The following is an 18,305-nucleotide window of genomic DNA, read 5'->3' on the forward strand; positions in this document are numbered from 1 at the left end:
TTCCACGCACTCGGTCTCCCGTCATTGGAAATCAACGAAGTTCAAAATCAGACAAACTTCTTAACGGAGGAGTTAAACGAAGTTTTAAGGAAGGTTGACGACTTGAAACAAGAAGTTAAGGACAAAGAAGAGGAACTTCAAGTGAAAGAAGAACAGAGGCTTGCCCTAGAAGAGCAATTAAATTTCGATGTCTCTCCATTTTGTATTCTCCCTCCCAAACCTAGCCACGACATCGCTAGTCGGGAATCTGAAGTTGGTGAAGTTTTACAAAACCTCCAAACACTAAAAGACGCCAATGATGGGTTGAGCATACTGTATTTGTCAGGAAATCCAGGAAGTGGAAAATCTCAGCTGGCCCGTTTAGCAGCCAGGCGATTTTACGACGAGGTCGAACAAATACCTTCTGCAGCTTCATTTGTCATGACGTTGAATGCTGAAAACTCAGAAGCACTCTTAAAATCGTATGTCCTTTTCGCTCAACATTGCAATTGTCCCGGGTATGAAATAACAAACACTTACCGCTCCAAGGATTTGAACACAGACGAGAAGATTTCATATTTCAAGACCTTAATAAGTACAAAAATTGAGCATTACGCTTCATGGCTGTTAGTAGTTGATAATGTGACCAGCGAATCTCGTACAAGCGATTATTTGCCAGATGCAGACAGCGAGTTGTGGGCAAGGGGTCAGATGCTAATAACAACAAAAGACACTGCGTCTATACCGTTGTCAAGCTCTTCCATACAAAATATCTCAATCAGCGCAGGAATGCAACCTGATGATGCGTGCTTTCTGCTTAACCTCCTTTCTGGTATCTCAGATGCCAAGATGGAAAAAGAAATTGCGAAAGAACTAGACTACCAGCCACTTTCATTGGCAGCCGCAGCCACGTATGTGAGACAAGTTCGTCAGAATAAAGGAACCTCGAAATTTGGCTGGACCGACTATTTGAAGAAATTGGAAGAGGGGAAACGAAGCAATACTGAAAGCATTCTTGCTGCGACAAATCCAGCCTATCCGCAGACCATGACCAAAGCAATAACACTCGCTGTCGAAATGGTGATGGAAAATGATATAATTTTGCATCACATGTTCCTTTTTCTTTCAATGTGTGCATCACAGCCGATACTGCAAGACATTATTATCGAGTATGTTAAAACAACTGATGACGAATTTGAAGATGAAGATATGATAAGAACGAAGATGAGTCGATGTTCACTGTTGCTAATTGAAGAAGAATCAACTGGTGTTTATATTCGAGTCCATAGTGTCGTTCTTGATGTTATTAAATCTGCGACAAAAGGTTTCGCAAAGGATCAAAGCCACAAAGTGGTGTATGGCGCGGTAATGTCTTTCTCAAAATTTGAAGAGCTGGAATCTATTGTTGTGGGAACAAGAATAGTTCCCCATCTTACAACGTTGAGCTTAAAAATTGAAGACATGTCACTCGGGAAAGGAATACCAGAAGCAATAGAGCCTTGTGTAATTTTCCGGATGGCCTTTGGAGCCTTACTAACATGTGCCTAAACCACAGTAGGTTTAGAGCGGCGCTAGTCTATGGTAAATGGCTGTTAAAAATTCAAATGAAAAAGCTGGGACCTGAGCATGTTGATGTTGCAAGCTCTTACAACAATCTGGGTACTTTACACAAGGCTCTGGGCGACACAGATGAAGCAAAAGACTGCTATAAGCGTGCACTGGAGATTCAGATGAAACAGCTGGGACCTGAGCATGTTCATGTTGCAAACTCTTACAACAATCTGGGTAATTTACACAGTCATCTGGGCGACACAGATGAAGCAAAAGACTGCTATAAGCGTGCACTGGAGATTCAGATGAAGCAGCTGGGACCTGAGCATGTTGATGTTGCAAGCTCTTACAACAATCTGGGTAATTTACACAGTGATCTGGGCGACACAGATGAAGCAAAAGACTGCTATAAGCGTGCACTGGAGATTCAGATGAAGCAGCTGGGACCTGAGCATGTTGATGTTGCAAGGTCTTACAACAATCTGGGTACTTTACACAGTGATCTGGGCGACACAGATGAAGCAAAAGACTGCTATAAGCGTGCACTGGAGATTCAGATGAAACAGCTGGGACCTGAGCATGTTGATGTTGCAAGCTCTTACAACAATCTGGGTAATTTACACAGTGATCTGGGCGACACAGATGAAGCAAAAGACTGCTATAAGCGTGCACTGGAGACTCAGATGAAACAGCTGGGACCTGAGCATGTTCATGTTGCAAACTCTTACAACAATCTGGGTACTTTACACAGTCATCTGGGCGACACAGATGAAGCAAAAGACTGCTATAAGCGTGCACTGGAGATTCAGATGAAGCAGCTGGGACCTGAGCATGTTGATGTTGCAAGGTCTTACAACAATCTGGGTAATTTACACAGTCATCTGGGCGACACAGATGAAGCAAAAGACTGCTATAAGCGTGCACTGGAGATTCAGATGAAGCAGCTGGGACCTGAGCATGTTGATGTTGCAAGGTCTTACAACAATCTGGGTAATTTACACAGTGATCTGGGCGACACAGATGAAGCAAAAGACTGCTATAAGCGTGCACTGGAGATTGAGATGAAACAGCTGGGACCTGAGCATGTTGATGTTGCAAGGTCTTACAACAATCTGGGTAATTTACACAGTGATCTGGGCGACACAGATGAAGCAAAAGACTGCTATAAGCGTGCACTGGAGATTCAGATGAAGCAGCTGGGACCTGAGCATGTTCATGTTGCAACCTCTTACAACAATCTGGGTACTTTACACAGTGATCTGGGCGACACAGATGAAGCAAAAGACTGCTATAAGCGTGCACTGGAGATTAAGATGAAACAGCTGGGACCTGAGCATGTTGATGTTGCAAGCTCTTACAACAATCTGGGTAATTTACACAAGGCTCTGGGCGACACAGATGAAGCAAAAGACTGCTATAAGCGTGCACTGGAGATTCGTCTGAAACAGCTGGGACCTGAGCATGTTCATGTTGCAACCTCTTACAACAATCTGGGTACTTTACACAAGGCTCTGGGCGACACAGATGAAGCAAAAGACTGCTATAAGCGTGCACTGGAGATTAAGATGAAACAGCTGGGACCTGAGCATGTTGATGTTGCAAGGTCTTACAACAATTTGGGTAATTTACACAGTCATCTGGGCGACACAGATGAAGCAAAAGACTGCTATAAGCGTGCACTGGAGATTCAGATGAAACAGCTGGGACCTGAGCATGTTGATGTTGCAAGGTCTTACAACAATCTGGGAAATTTACACAGTGATCTGGGCGACACAGATGAAGCAAAAGACTGCTATATGCGTGCACTGGAGATTCAGATGAAACAGCTGGGACCTGAGCATGTTCATGTTGCAAGGTCTTAAAACAATCTGGGTAATTTACACAGTGATCTGGGCGACACAGATGAAGCAAAAGACTGCTATAAGCGTGCACTGGAGATTCATATGAAACAGCTGGGACCTGAGCATGTTCATGTTGCAAGTTCTTACAACAATCTGGGTACTTTACACAGTTGTAAGAGTTGTAAGTTGTAAGAGTTTGCAACATGCAAGCGTGCACTGGAGATTCAGATGAAACAGCTGGGACCTGAGCATGTTCATGTTGCAAACTCTTACAACAATCTGGGTAATTTACACAGTCATCTGGGCGACACAGATGAAGCAAAAGACTGCTATAAGCGTGCACTGGAGATTCAGATGAAACAGCTGGGACCTGAGCATGTTCATGTTGCAACCTCTTACAACAATCTGGGTACTTTACACAAGGCTCTGGGCGACACAGATGAAGCAAAAGACTGCTATAAGCGTGCACTGGAGATTAAGATGAAACAGCTGGGACCTGAGCATGTTGATGTTGCAAGGTCTTACAACAATCTGGGTAATTTACACAGTGATCTGGGCGACACAGATGAAGCAAAAGACTGCTAGAAGCGTGCACTGGAGATTAAGATGAAACAGCTGGGACCTGAGCATGTTGATGTTGCAAGGTCTTACAACAATCTGGGTAATTTACACAGTCATCTGGGCGACACAGATGAAGCAAAAGACTGCTATAAGCGTGCACTGGTAATTTATATCTCCAAGTATGGTCAAGAACATATAAGGACACTAGAGGTCAGCAGGAACTTATCTCGGCTAAAACAGAAAAGAAAGAGAGTTGATGACCTTGGAGCTGTTTTGGAAAAGAAGAAATGAGACTCGTGTTAATAGTTTAGTAACTGTGCTGATTCATAGACGTTGTTGGTCTTTAATTTAGGTTTACTTGTTGTGTTTTCTTTGCACGTGAGAACTTAGATTGTTTTAATTTTTTCATAATATCTTGCTTAACTTGTGCTTTTAATATTCCGATCTGGAAACTCGCACAATTGATGTGGTTTTTTTTATTTCTGAAGAAGTAGTTCATTACTTTCTCATTTCTTAGGTTGCTACAAAAGGTTGTAGTTCGACGGATAATAAACAGTCAGAATATGCACCCAAGTAAAGAATTTCTCAAGTTGCTAATCATTGCTGCTTTTTCAGAATCTTGCTCTTTTAAATTTATGATTTTTATTCATATTCATAATTAAGAGAGAATATCCATAAAAGCGGTCCGGCCGATCTAGCTTGAAAAATAGTTTTCGCTGATTTCTTGTACATAAAAAAGAGTAGAAAGAGTAGAAATAGATATTATTAGAAATTAGAACAAAATCCATGATATTTCGCTGTTCACAGGAAACTTATTAAAGTTTTTCACTTAACGCTTCAGTACTATATAATTGAAAAATCGAAAAGTGCTGTTCACCTCCCGTTCCCGCTCCTCGCTTCCCCCCCTACCCCCCGCCACTTGTCATCAAGGCCCACGTGAGCCTCAATCACTAGAGTCTGATCAGCGGTTGTCTTAAAGAAATAAACATCATTTGTTCCGAACTTCGTAGAAGGAAAATCTCTGGATAAACTAATTTGCTAACATGCCACAGGATACTAAAAAGAAAATCCCGTTACTTCTTCATCAGTAACCGTTTAACATCCAAGGTTGAGTGGAAGTAACCTCTCATTCTTGTGGAATCGAAGAGCGAACTTCGATAAAGATCTTAAACGACGCGGTGAATGATGATTTTAGATGTATAAAATTCATATATTTGCACTGCGGTGAAGAAATGAAATTAAGAGCTCCTCGCAGCTAAGAACACTACTGAAACGAGTAGTTGAAAATAGGACCTGAAAAAAAATTCAGGCCCGTACAAGTCCTTTTTTCAACTACTCGTTTCAGTAGTGTTCATAGTGACGCAGTGAAGTCTCACAATGTACTGGCTCACAATTCCTAATTCCTTTCATCTTGAAGTAAATTGTAAACGAAAGTTCAAGTTTTTTTAAATTGGACTGGAGGGTTGAAAATATTAATTTTTGTCACACAGGGCTCCCTCCCCTTCTCCCTGGTCAAAAATTTTTCATGAAAGGCTAATTAAAGCCTGGAGAGCGCATGGGTGATCATTATCATGTCGTAAAGAAGTTACTTGCATGGGGATGGGGTTATTTATTGATGAAAAAAGGTAGTAAGATTGTTTTTCGTCTGAAGGTAGAATTGTAGCATGTTTTACTTCTCCATAACATTGCGGGACACGAGTGAAAAAGAGAACAAATGCGGTATTAGAAACACTTTTGGAAAACGAAATTGAAGATACATTTTTTGATGAGATACTCTTGTTAGATGACGAAACTGATAAAGATCCAAATCCAACTAAGAATGAAACATTTTATTCTGAACTCGTAACTCTACATTGCACCCAAAGTGTATCTTTGATTGTAACGCATTACACTGTCCAAGGGATTGGATTTGAATTGTCTACGTGGGCGGTTTTATCGTTGAATTGCGGCCATTTTCTCCGTCATAACGCTTCCCTCGATGCCTTTAGGAAGTATTGAACCTTTCCTCTAATCCTTATAGACCTTCCGCACTAGAACCCATCAATAGATACTGTATAACAAGATCCAAGTGACATTATAATGAACTCGTGGATATAACATGCAGAATATAATTGGTTATTTCGGCGGGTCAAGTCTAAGTTTACCAAAACAACCTTGACATTTGATTTCCACTTTCCCAACAAAGTGTCAAGAGGGAATGTTCAGTTGTTCAAATTGTGATAAAAGGGCTATTGCGCAGTACATTATCGGTACAAAATTAGCCGTCATCCCCACAAGAGCTCTCCTTAATTGATTTTCCAAAACTAAGATTGAGTTCGCATCCTATATAAGATATATGTATGCTCTCCCCAGGCTTCCTAGGCCGCGTTAACGCGTTGCTTTTTCCTATGCTTTGCATATCCACGGCTTAAACCGGTGAAGGTAGGACTATAGCAAAAAAAATCTCAACTCAGATTATCTAAAATCGTCTAACTATTTCCCTAGGCTTCAGAGTGACTGTTTCGAAGCTCCGCGTAAGTATGTGGTTCCGTGTTCAGTAACTGATAATGGGAACGAGGACTCGGAAACTGCAATTCTTCAATTTCCTCATAGACACGGGTACTCATTGGATCTTCATATGCTAGATTGTTGTGTCCCCTGGTCTCAGAAGTTCTTCGCCGAGGTCTTCTGAGGGAGAAACGATAAAATAGATGAGAAAGAGCGAAATGAATCTTTAAGTAGCTCGCATGTATCAAACCTATGTGATGCTATGTCATTCAAGCGAACGCGTCTTGGAACTCCGAAACAAGACAAAATCTTAACTTTGTTAATGCCTTACTAGGCCAAAATAAGAATATTTGTTTTATGCTTTGTTTATTCCATTGCAATTCAACTCTATCGGTTTCTATTCCACTTTTGAAAAAACCACGACAGCAGTAAAGATAACAGTAAGAAATTTTTATGGTGACGATAATGACAACCAAAAAAAAAAAAAAAAAAAGGAAACGATGCTTTTGACTTACATTCTTTCCGTCCACACACAAAAGATGGCGACAGCAACTATTACAATGACTGGTACAACTATTGCCATGGCAACTTAACAATGGCACTGAGATGGTGACCTGATGTCCCGCGCCCATTGATTTGATTTGCCCAAGCATTTGATGTTTTGAAATTTTCTGATGAAAGTAAGAATTGGCAAGCGGTCAAACACAAATATTGTTTACAGGAGTACAAATAAATTCATCATAAGTCAAAATAAGACATTTAGTATAATTTTATTAGTGACCTTTACAGTTTCTTTGCCATCTAGATGCTAACTCTCTGAATGTTGATGTTCCAGATGGACAAGGAACACAAGAAGTCTGTGCCTCTTTATCCTGGTAATGATCCACTGCGCATGCTTGGCAATCTGAGGTATTGTGTAAGTATCCAACAGGACAGCTCACAATAAATAACAAAAAGGGTCGAAGATATTCAAAGTGTTTGACGTATCATCAAGCTGTTTATAAAGCTATTTCAGAGCTGTTTGAAGCACCTGTTTGTATAGCAAGGCAAGTGCATTGTGTTTTCGATAATCACATTACAATCATTCTTCAACCTCATGCGCGGAAACTCATTTTCAAGAGAAAGGTTTTGTACTTTGATTCAGTTGAAAGAATGACTTTTTGGTGCTTGGTTATGACATGCTTCCTTCGTTGAGTTAATTACATCTCTCTTATTACTTACGATAGGGTCTAAACTTAACCAAGTACTCCCTAAACATCAAGGGCCTTAAAAGCTATACAAAGATTCTAGTCTAAGTTAGAGTATACACTTTCAATGCGTTTTTTTCAACTCCCATATTTTTTGGAATGCCTTCTGCGAAGAAATTCTGCGCCTTTGAAAAATTGTTGATCTAGGGTAGGCAGCCAATCGTATAACACCTATTTTTTTAAAATAAAACAATTATAAAGCGGAAGTGAAATTGCTTGTACGGCCACTTTGGAAAACTCGGGCATTTCAGAAAATTTCATAGTTATAGGAAAGTACTTGGCAAACGTAAAATAAAAATTCTCCGGCTATTCTTTCATTTGCATCATGCCTCTCGCTGCTCCTGTTTGTCCGATACGTTAAAAAAAATTTTATAGAATACTCTCTTATGGAAAATGCCAGCGTAACCAACATCATTGGACAAAATAAGAATCTTTTAAGCACAAGAGTTAACCAGTCACTTTGTTTTTTGAGATTCTTAGGAATTTGATGATAACAAACTCTGCTCACCACATTTGGAGCCTCTTAGAACCTGTCCACTATCACATAAAAGGCGCACAAAGCGGACTTGAGGCGGTTTTGAAGCATCGAAAACTAAGGAAATCCCACTGATATTAAGATTCACATCTGTTGGTTAAACTTTTATAATAGGTTACTGGAAATTTCTTCAGTTGTCTGATTAAGATCAGCTTCGGTCGTGTTCCCGGGCAGTGGAACTTTCAAATCAAAACTAATGGAAAGTGAAATTCTTGATGAGAGCTGATTACTTCCTAAGTCTCTCTTTCGAAGTGTTCCTGTCTGGTCTCCACATTCCACCTCGACATTTTCGATTGTGCATAGCCCAAGTGAATTGCAGTCATTATCTGGTCCCAAATAAGTGGTGTAAAGTGCGATAAAGTTGCTGGCGATCTGCTGATGAATTTGCTGGCTGCACTGATCAGGTAGTGGAGCTGAATTTTGAGCAGAGTCGTCGGCGTGTTTCGGTAACAGAAGTTTTTAAAATGAATAATTGCTGATTGTTTTGTTTAAAAACACTTTTTAGAAAATCCCTAAAAGTGGAAAAACGCAAATGAGTTACAAATGCTATCAGATCTTTGACTCCCAAAGCAAGGACTCCATGTTGTAAATGATTGACATAGATATTTGAAATGCAACAGTTAGTTGGGAGACGATTCGTTTTAGGCTCACAGTTCAGCGGTACTTATTTGTAATCCTGTTTAGAGAGAGAGGCCTAACGATTGTGGAAAAAACCCCTTCCTATGAAAAAGGCCAGGAGCCCGTTTCTCGAAAGATCCGGGAAGTAAACGGGCCAGGTGGATTTTGTTTGCCATGTTTCTTTCGAGATAGAGATTTTGACAAATTTGAAATGCAAACAGTAAAAACGACAAGGAAAGAAAAAGAACTCACTAATGTCTGGACGAAGACTCGCATCATCATTGCGTATAATTTAATTTGTAAATGTTATATTTGTTCTTCTGAAGTTAGTGGAACTTTGAAAATCATGCCCCAGGGTTGAATAGGAATCTCTCGACTCAGACTCCAACACGCAGACTATGGGGCCTCCACACCTCTAATTCTTTCTGCAAAGGTACCATATGTAATTCAAAACATTTTTTCATAAGCTACCCAAGTCCCTTATGTAAGCAACGCCTCATTTATCAAGCGTAACAAGGCCAAAAAAGCTGCACATGGCTGCCAACTTGATGACTAATTTGCCTTTTTGGTAGTAACGATCTAGAGTCAGTAGCATCGTTGCTATAAGGCATTTTCCGTGGATGCAGCCGGTACTTTGTCATTTGGAAACCATTTTCTTGACGCAGTACACAAATAGAACTCAGCTGGTGGTTTGTTAGCGAAGTGAGACAGGGTGGTTACCAAGCGCCGCACATCGAGCTACTGAGCTACACAACAATGTAAGACAGAAATTCAAGGACGATGTGGATTTGGGTTACAGAGGAATGTTCAGAGAAGTGGAAGAAAGGAGAAAACAGGTATATGTTAATGCTGAAACAAAGTCTATGGTGGAGTAAAGAAATTGAGGATAACCAATGGAAAGGAGTAATGAAGGAATAGGAAAAGGGAACAGTTCAGTAATTGTATGGATTTACAGCAGATTACAGAGTATTGAAAAGAAAAACAGTGGGTTGGGAAAGTTTTTTTTAACCCTTTACACCCTAGATTCAGTATTTGTATTCTCCATACAGCTCTTTATACATTTCCTAAGGTGCTGACAAGGAGAATTTGTTTACCAATCAAAAGCTTCTTTTGTTGATGATCATTTCCTTTACACTCATGACCTTAACTTGTGATTTAGGTGTGATATTGTAAGGAGAAATTTGATGTTAGTCACTGTTAGGATTTAAAGGGTTAATTTTCCATTTAAGTTTTTTTCTCTCAGTGAACTAGCAAAATAAAACAAAAATGATCAAGAAAACAACCCAACAAGAAACAGATCTTAGAGAAACTTCCTCAGGAAAGATTCAATTTTTCTTGAAGATACTATTTTCTCTCTAAAATTTAATATACTTTCTGGGAGACACTGTTGATTCTCATGTTTACATTACATATTAGCCCATCTCAAGAATTAAAATTTTTAATGATTTTCAGATTTTTACAACTTGTTGTCGGCCACCCAGCCTTTTCAAAAGATAAAGATTTGCAGAAGGTTTTGAAAGAGGAAAATGTGAGTTTTTCAAATAATAAGATAGTCTTGCAGATATTTGGCTATGATCCCTGTGAGTGTGGGTGATTTTTTTCACCAAATTTGTAAACTGACATACTATGGCAAAACAACACTTGATTTAAACTCCATAGGTATATTTTTCATATAATCAACAATAATTGTGACTATTTTCATCTTAAGGGGTCATAAATGTTTTAAAGATAAAATCAGTTGACACAACATCCACTGAGCCACTTCAGTGAGGAATTATGTAGAAATGGAGTGAAAATTGAACTACAATTCACTGCAACAATAAGCTCTTCCACCAGTCAATGTTGTAGAATGGTGTAAAACAATTAAAGAAACATTGTACATGAGAAGAAGAGTTGAAAATAAGGAATATAATTGGTATGCTATTCCAGAATATTGCCATTTCAATGGTAGTGTGTTGACAATTTTCTTGCTGATTGTATGTATATGCCTGGGGGATTTCTTTTGTGACAAAATGTCTGTTGCAACTTGGTAAAACTAAGTTTGATAATCATTATTAAACTCCTTGCTCTGAGAAATTACTGAATCTCTTTTCAACTCAGTGATCAGTGGCTTAATGGCATCTCTCATGCTCATACACTTACAGTGTAAGGTAAAAACACTTTTTTTATTACATAGCTCTCAGTGAGAAGCAAAGCCAAAAAGGGTCTTAGGACAAGTCTATATCATGAGCTGTGGATGATTTCAGGCATCATAGTCACAAGGTACAAAATGTTCCAGGATTTTTTTATGTTTTTTTTGTTTTGTTTTGATTTTTTTTATCTAAGAAGTCTTTATTTAGTAAAATTGTGATATCACTGGATTATTGTGTAATTACATACAGTGTATGTCTCATTCAGGGCTGTAAAATATGAATATTTGTAGTTTGAATTGTGGTTTACAGAGAGACTGTTTTAACTCTTCACACCCTAACATCAGTATGCATATTCTCCAAACTGTTTTATAAACATTTTCTAGGATGCTGACATGTTTAACAATCAAGAGCTTCTGTAGTCAGTGATCAGCTCCTTTATTCTCCTGACCTTAATGTTTGATTCAGGGGGGTTATGGCAAGGGGAAAATAGATGTCAGTCACTCCTAGGGGTTAAACTGCTGAATACTTGGTCCTTCTTTATCAGTGTTAACCCTTTAACTCCCAAGATCTGATTGTAAATTCTCCCCTCTAGCTGCTACATATTTCCTTATAAATTAGTTATGAGAACTTGGTACTAGATCAGGATAACAGCTTCTATCTGACAAGTTTGAATATTCTCATGACCTGTTTGCTGAATAATGTATGGATATTATAGGGAGAAGTTTCATGTTAATCACTTGTGAGAGTTAAAGGGTTAAACCCTTTACAGGCCTCTCACCAGCTCTTGTTGCTCCAGGCCTCATTCTCTTCTGCAGGTGAAGAAGCACTTTAGCCAAAGTGCAATTAACCCTTAAACTCCCAAGATCTGATTTTCAATTCTTCCCTCTAACTGCTACACTTGTCCTTGTAGATTAGCTACGAGAATTTTGTGTTCAATCAGTGTAACATCTTGTACCTGATGAGTTTGAGTATTCTGATTACCTGTTTGCTGAATAATGTATGGATACTATGGGGAGAAGTTACATGTTTATCAGTTCTGGGTGTTAATGGGTTACCGTATTTACCCGTGTATAATGCGCACTTTTTTTCCATAAAAACAAGCATCAAAATCGCGGTGCGTATTATACACGGATTCTATTGTTTGTCAAGCACGTCCTAATTTGCATTCGTTAAAAACGCAACAAAGAAAGTAAAAGTGCACGGATCGGTGGCCTGGGGAGGAGAAAGAGCTTGCTTGTTTACGACTCATTTGAAGCTCACATGACAGATACTGTGAACACTTCCTTCAAACTTACTGGTCGACAAAAAAAGGCTTCGGAGGAACTGATCTGTTCGTATATTTCACAAGCGTATTTTCACAAACGGCATTCCATCAGAAATGATCGCTGCCTCTCTCTGAAGTATGGGATCACAAACAATTCGAATGGATCACAAGATGAATTGGTTTACAATTCAACTGAGATCACTGATGAACTTGAGGATTCAGTCATCGAAAACCTATTCAAATCGGACTGTGAGTCGGTTTAAAGACACTGAACATTAATTATATTCAAGCTACCAGCAGTACTGTGAGTAGAAATAATGTTTATGAACGGCTGTTATGATAATAATTCAAGTTGTGAATTTAGGTATATTAGTAAGGACTTCAAGTTACAACATTTATAAAACGTTTGACTGTTACTGAATAGAAAAGCTTGTAAATAGGTGTTGTAAACATATTATTGATGAATTCCCAGTTCTTGTTAATTAAGTGAAAAAATGGAAGTTTTAATTCTTGGTATTTGTCATGAAATCTTTTTCGGAAAAAAGAGGTAAAAAATTAGGGTGCGTATTATACGTACACAGGCGCGCATTATACACGGGTAAATACGGTATAGAGGCCCTGCTCACCGATGACCTTCTTCTTTTTTTTTAATTTAACCATTATGCTAATAACTTGGCCTTCCCAGAAATACAAATAACCAGAAGTTGTTCCTCTTGGTTAGGATCTTGATGAAGAATTTCAGAAGAAAAGAGATTTTGTGGAAGAGTACACATCACTTACCAAGGAGACATATGGGGTCAGTAGTTGTTATATTTTTCCAAATAGAATCTTACTCCAGGGGTGCATTATGATTCAGTCATTCTCTTTACTGTTTGCCATACAATTCATATGATGTTTGTTCAGAGAATTTGGTTTTGGATCATACATACAGTGTATGTCTCATTCAGGGCTGTAAAATATGAATTATTGTAGTTTTAATTATGGCATACAGAGACACAGTGTTTTAACCCTTTACACCCTAACATCAGTATGCATATTCTCCATACTGTTCTCTAAACATTTCCTAAGATGCTGACATGGAGAATTTGTCTAACAATCAAAAGCTTCTTTAGTCACTTCACTTCACTTCACAGGCCTCTCGTCAGCTTGTGTTGCTCTACTAGGCCTCGTTCACTTCTGTGGGTGAAGAAACACTCGACAAAGTGCAATTAACCTTTAAACTACCAAGATCTGATTATTAATTCTCCCCTGTAGCTGCTACACATTTCCTTGTGAATTAGTTACAAGAATTTTGTGTTCAATCAGGGTAATATCTTGTACCTGATGAGTTTGAGTCTTCTCATTACCTGTTTACTGAATAATGTATGGATATTAAAGGGAGAAGTTACATGTTCATCACTTCTGGGAGTTAAAGGGTTACAGTGGCCCTGCTCAAAGATGACCTAACTTTCTTTTGAATTTAACCAGTACAAGAATGACTTGGCCTTCCTAGAAATACAAATAACCAGAAGTTATTCCTCTTGGTTAGGATCTTGTTGAAGAATTTCTGAAGAAAAAAGATTTTGTGGAAGAGTACACACCACTTACCAAGGAGACATATGGGGTCAGTAGTAATATCTTTCCAAGGGGTGTATTATGATGCAGTTATTTCCCTTACTGTCTGCCATACAATTCATATGATGTTGGTTGAGAGAATTTGGTTTTGGATCAACTAATAATTGGAGCATCACTTGCCTGCTTGGTGTTGTATTAATTAGATGAGGAGAAATAATGTTTTGGTAATGCATTGGAGTTTAAGGATTGATGGTGTAAATGCTTCCCTCTCACCACGTTAGTCTGGGCTAGGATTCTGCACCCTGAGCTACTTGTGGGTGAAGGATAGATTACATTTACATGCAGCTTGTTGGTTCGCTTTAGGGGTCTTTTATGAGGAAAAAAAGACCTGGAATTCCAAAATGCTGACTCTGCTGGAAATGTCTAAATGTCAATAATAACATAAACAGTTAAGTTATGATTCTGTAAATTGGTTTTACGTCAAACAGCACCTATGATGAGAACAAGGATTTAGAGGAAAGTGATATTTGGTTTTAGCTTCTAGGTAAGAGTTAACAATTTTGAGATTATTTCCTTCAATAAATAAACATTTTTCTACTTGTGTGTTTTTGTAGAACTTCACCAAAATGGTAAACAGTCAGCAAGGTATGTAGCAATGTTTTATTTGCTGGAATGTGTAATCTGCATTAAGGTTGTTTAGGCTGAAATAGTGAATTACACCCTCAAATCTCATGAAGGAATGGTCCAGCCTAGTGAATTTTGACAGAAAGTATGGCCAAAACTTTGATATCTAAAGAACATTCATGTAAGAACAACATGAGGGTGGCAAAGACATACTTGAAGTATTATTCAATCATATAGTATTGTAATTTATAAAATAATTCAAATAGTACGTGTGCTCTGATTGGCCATAAAACTATTTTACATGAGCGTATGTAAACACGGTTTTCATTCCTCTTTCATTAGTTATTTTATAAAAGAAATGTAAAATGGTTTCCGTGTTTATATAACCTGATGTAAACACTTGAGAGGTTGGGAGAACACTCGATAAGCTGGAAACCACTCCGCTTCGCGTCATGGTTTACTGCGCTTATCTCATGTTCTCCCAACCTCCCAAGTGTTTACATCAGGTTATGTAAACATGGAAACCATTTTACATTTCTTCAGTATTAGGATGTTGCAAGATGACAGTTATTTTGGATAATTTATGATAATGTATGATTATGACAATCTTACCATGATGGCATATTTATACATATGTAAGTTTGGTAATTTTGAATTTTTTGTGAATTTCAGGTGTTGCATTAGCAGTGAATGATTTAAGTTCTGGCATCATGACAGCATCAACTGGTGATGATAATAGTACCAAGGAATTGAAAGGGTTTGTTGTTCTTTGTCTGAAATTGCTAAATGATATGATTTTGTAATAATTACTCAATATTTGTTTCATATCTTTCCATTATTAAACTGTGGTGACAAACTTCCAATGCAAACAATGATGGACCAGACATATAGTTTGGCTGATTTTTTTTCCCATGTGAATAACCACTGTTTTACCACATCTTACATGCTAGCTCTACTCACTGTAACCATCATGAGAACTGGCAATAAGAGGCAATCAAGACCTATCAAGACCTTAGCATGATAGTTATGTCTTCCTCTCTTGTTGAAGTGATCAGCATCTAAATTCTCCTCACCATATCACTGCTGCATAGTACATTAAGGTCATGAGAATAAAGGAAATGATAGAAAAAAACAAAGAAGTTCTTGATTGTTGAACAACTTCTCCTTGTCAGTATAATAGAATATGTACCAAGAACAGTATTGAAAATATACACTCTGACGTCAGGGTGTAAGAAAAAGCTAATTTTAAAAACTATTTTTAGCTTCACAGGAGTTTTGTGCCTTTTTCAAATGCATTAATTGGTGTCAAGGTATGGAAGTATTTTTAGACAGGATCTAGTGTTGCTGGCAGTATTTTTCAATTCCAAGAGCTTAATTTGTTTTGTCTTATTTGTGTGTGTCGTCTTCTTTCTTCAGGAATCGCTGGATGTTATGTCCACTACTGATGACATCACATTAGGTTTTACTTTAGAACTTTATTCCAGATTCATGCTGCTAAGGTATGTGAAATATTTATTGGAAAACTTAGATCTTATTTAACTCTGTAAAGGATAATGATTTTCCTTTCATGGGTGGGGTTAGGGAAAGGTAAAGGAGGTGATTATTTTCTCTTGGGGTGGGCCAGGATGAGAGCATAATCACAGCAGAGAGAAAAGTTCAGGATCACTGCATGTCTAAACAGAAATTCATCAGCCGGACTGTTGACTGATCAATTTTCCGTTTCCTGCATGGTTTGGGACGTGTGACTTGAACAAGAAGACTGGGTTTTACCCCCTCGATCTTTATTGGATTAAATTTTTTTAGTCATAGACAAAAATAAATGCATCCATGTAGCACAAGGGAGTGTTTATCTGGAGAAAAAGCGCTCTTGTATTGTTTACCCTTTGAGAGAATTTGCATTTCATTTTTGAACTGCAGTGCAAAAAAGGAAAGGAAAACTTTCAAACAAAGACTGGAATGGTGGAATGCTTTGTGGTAGTAGTTGAATCTGGAACCATTAGGTACAGATGAGCTGGTTGTGGTACTTCCAGTGCCCTACCTTTGAAAACCCATTTTCCCTATTAGTTATTTCTTCTTGCTGTCCCTAGATGAACAAATTTAACTGTCTAATGCACTTGTTTTGACCATTTCTAACCCAGAAGGAGATGTGTTTCTGTCGTATGTGTAAACTAGTTGAGTTTGAGAATGCCACAAAAGCACTGGAAAAAGCCAAACCCAAGAACCAAGAAATGGTAAGGTTCAGACAAACACATGCTTTGCACATGATGTGCATTCTTTTGGTATCTCCCTTTTGTTTTGTTAAACATGATTGAGTGTTTGCTTTCACCTGATTCACATAAGGCTGCTCATCTGCTAGCAAAAGAATTGAAGGTCAAGTCAAGCTTTTGAATGATTATAGTGAATGCCACAATGATAGAATGCCAAATTGTTTCATGCATGCTTTTTTTATTTTCAGCTTCAAAAAGCGAAAGACGATGCAGAGGAAGCATAAAATTCAATTTCAGAAGCTGCAAAGAATGAGGTGAATAAAGTGATATTAAAAAACCTTTTGTTTTACTTAGACTTTCTTACTGTTTAGCTGGAAAATTTTGCATGCTACCCTTAACTGGTGGCATTTCTCAGTTCGTTTTACAGGCAGACCACCATGCTGTTGGTTTACATGTAAGACACATGTCAAAGGATTATATTAATATTTGTGCTGTTTTCATGTTAAAAATCTGAATATTAAAAAATTAGTATATACCACACAAGTGAATAGTGCTTTTTGCGCATGCTGATTGATCAGCTCAAAAGTGATCAGCAAGTACTATTAACCTCCGAGAAGCCGAAGAGACAAAAATACACATGAACAATTTTTTTCCAGACTATATTCGGTGATTTGGCAATGAATACTTTGCGCCGGTGTATTAAGCAGAGGCAAAATGGTATAAATAATAATAAAAATAATAAATAATTGTTAAGGGCACATAAAGGGAAATTGTCATGTGGCTCTAACTGCAGCAGACAATCTGCTTTCTTGATTGATTTTAATTCTTCTTTTTTAATATAGATGATCTGTTACAATAGGCAAAGGGTGTTGAGCCTGCAAGCCAGTCTTATCCAGTACACTGAATCGCGGTTAAAGAATAGAAGAGATACCTATGCCATTTTGGCCAAGCTATTGCATGACATGAAAAAATCTGCTTAATCACTCAGTGCAAAGAAAAGAGATGACACCGTAAATTGGTAGCCAAAATTTATTGTTAATTTTCTTTATGAAATTTGATTATGTTAATTTGACACGGATAAAACAAAAATAATTTTTAAAATGACACAAGGTTGTTTCAGGCATTGACTCACTCCAGGTTAGTAAAACAGAGTGAAGACTGTCACAAAAAAGTGAAACAGCGAGAGAAGCTTGGGTCAAGTGGGATTCATTGAGTGAGTCAACCCAAGCCTCCCTTGCTTTTTCACTTCTCTGCTCCTATAAGCGGCATTTACTATCACACTTTGTTTTACCCACTGAATGCCTGGAACAGGCCATTCAGGCACTAATCATAACCATTACAATTTCTTCAAATGTGATTGGTGCATTAGCTGCATTATTTTTCTCTTATCTTTCTGTACAGCTTTAATTGGACAGCGTAATTGGACAGTTGGTTGTAATCAAACACCTGAAATTGGACAGTTGAAGCAACCAGTTATACTAAGTCCACTCAGTCAAATCCACCAATCACAGAATTAATCACAATAACCATAGCAACAGCCACTTATCCTTAAAAAAAATTTGAAGAATTTCCAAAATGGAGACATATTTTTTACTTTAGACATTGCCTCTACCAGAGATATTTGACCTAAATGTATTTGTTGTTTTCGGAAGTTATAACAGTTATGATTAATTGGTAACAGGACTTGTTGACATTGAATTCTGTC

At 38.0% G+C, this 18,305-nt stretch overlaps 2 protein-coding genes across 2 annotated transcripts in view; both read left to right on the forward strand.

The window, feature by feature from the left end:
- The first annotated feature begins 9,158 nt into the window (after nucleotides 1–9,158).
- Nucleotides 9,159–18,305, forward strand: part of LOC136276879 (sorting nexin-6-like) — a 35,580-nt gene continuing 26,433 nt past the window's right edge. Inside the window, exons 1-4 of the mRNA XM_066174713.1 lie at nucleotides 9,159–9,655; nucleotides 10,272–10,347; nucleotides 10,996–11,081; nucleotides 12,937–13,011. The gene's annotated coding sequence lies outside the window, so the exon portion shown is untranslated. The remainder of the gene's footprint in view (nucleotides 9,656–10,271; nucleotides 10,348–10,995; nucleotides 11,082–12,936; nucleotides 13,012–18,305) is intronic.
- On the forward strand, nucleotides 9,600–16,884 carry LOC136284112 (sorting nexin-6-like). Its single transcript, XM_066173931.1, has 9 exons — nucleotides 9,600–9,655; nucleotides 10,272–10,347; nucleotides 12,937–13,011; nucleotides 13,744–13,818; nucleotides 14,384–14,414; nucleotides 15,066–15,150; nucleotides 15,865–15,892; nucleotides 16,532–16,624; nucleotides 16,849–16,884. The coding sequence occupies exons 1-9, from the start codon at nucleotides 9,600–9,602 to the stop codon at nucleotides 16,882–16,884; spliced, it is 555 nt and encodes a 184-aa protein (XP_066030028.1).

This window comes from Pocillopora verrucosa, chromosome 11 (genome assembly GCF_036669915.1).
Source record: "Pocillopora verrucosa isolate sample1 chromosome 11, ASM3666991v2, whole genome shotgun sequence".
In the NCBI taxonomy this organism is placed as follows: domain Eukaryota; kingdom Metazoa; phylum Cnidaria; class Anthozoa; order Scleractinia; family Pocilloporidae; genus Pocillopora; species Pocillopora verrucosa.

Bases quoted from the DNA above. Each gene is read 5' to 3' on its own strand.
- LOC136284112 (XM_066173931.1), top strand. From the start codon at position 9,600: ATGTGGATTTGGGTTACAGAGGAATGTTCAGAGAAGTGGAAGAAAGGA. The intron at 10,348-12,936 runs GTGAGTTTTTCA...CCTCTTGGTTAG, and splicing joins AGGTTTTGAAAGAGGAAAAT to GATCTTGATGAAGAATTTCA. The intron at 14,415-15,065 runs GTATGTAGCAAT...TGTGAATTTCAG, and splicing joins AATGGTAAACAGTCAGCAAG to GTGTTGCATTAGCAGTGAAT.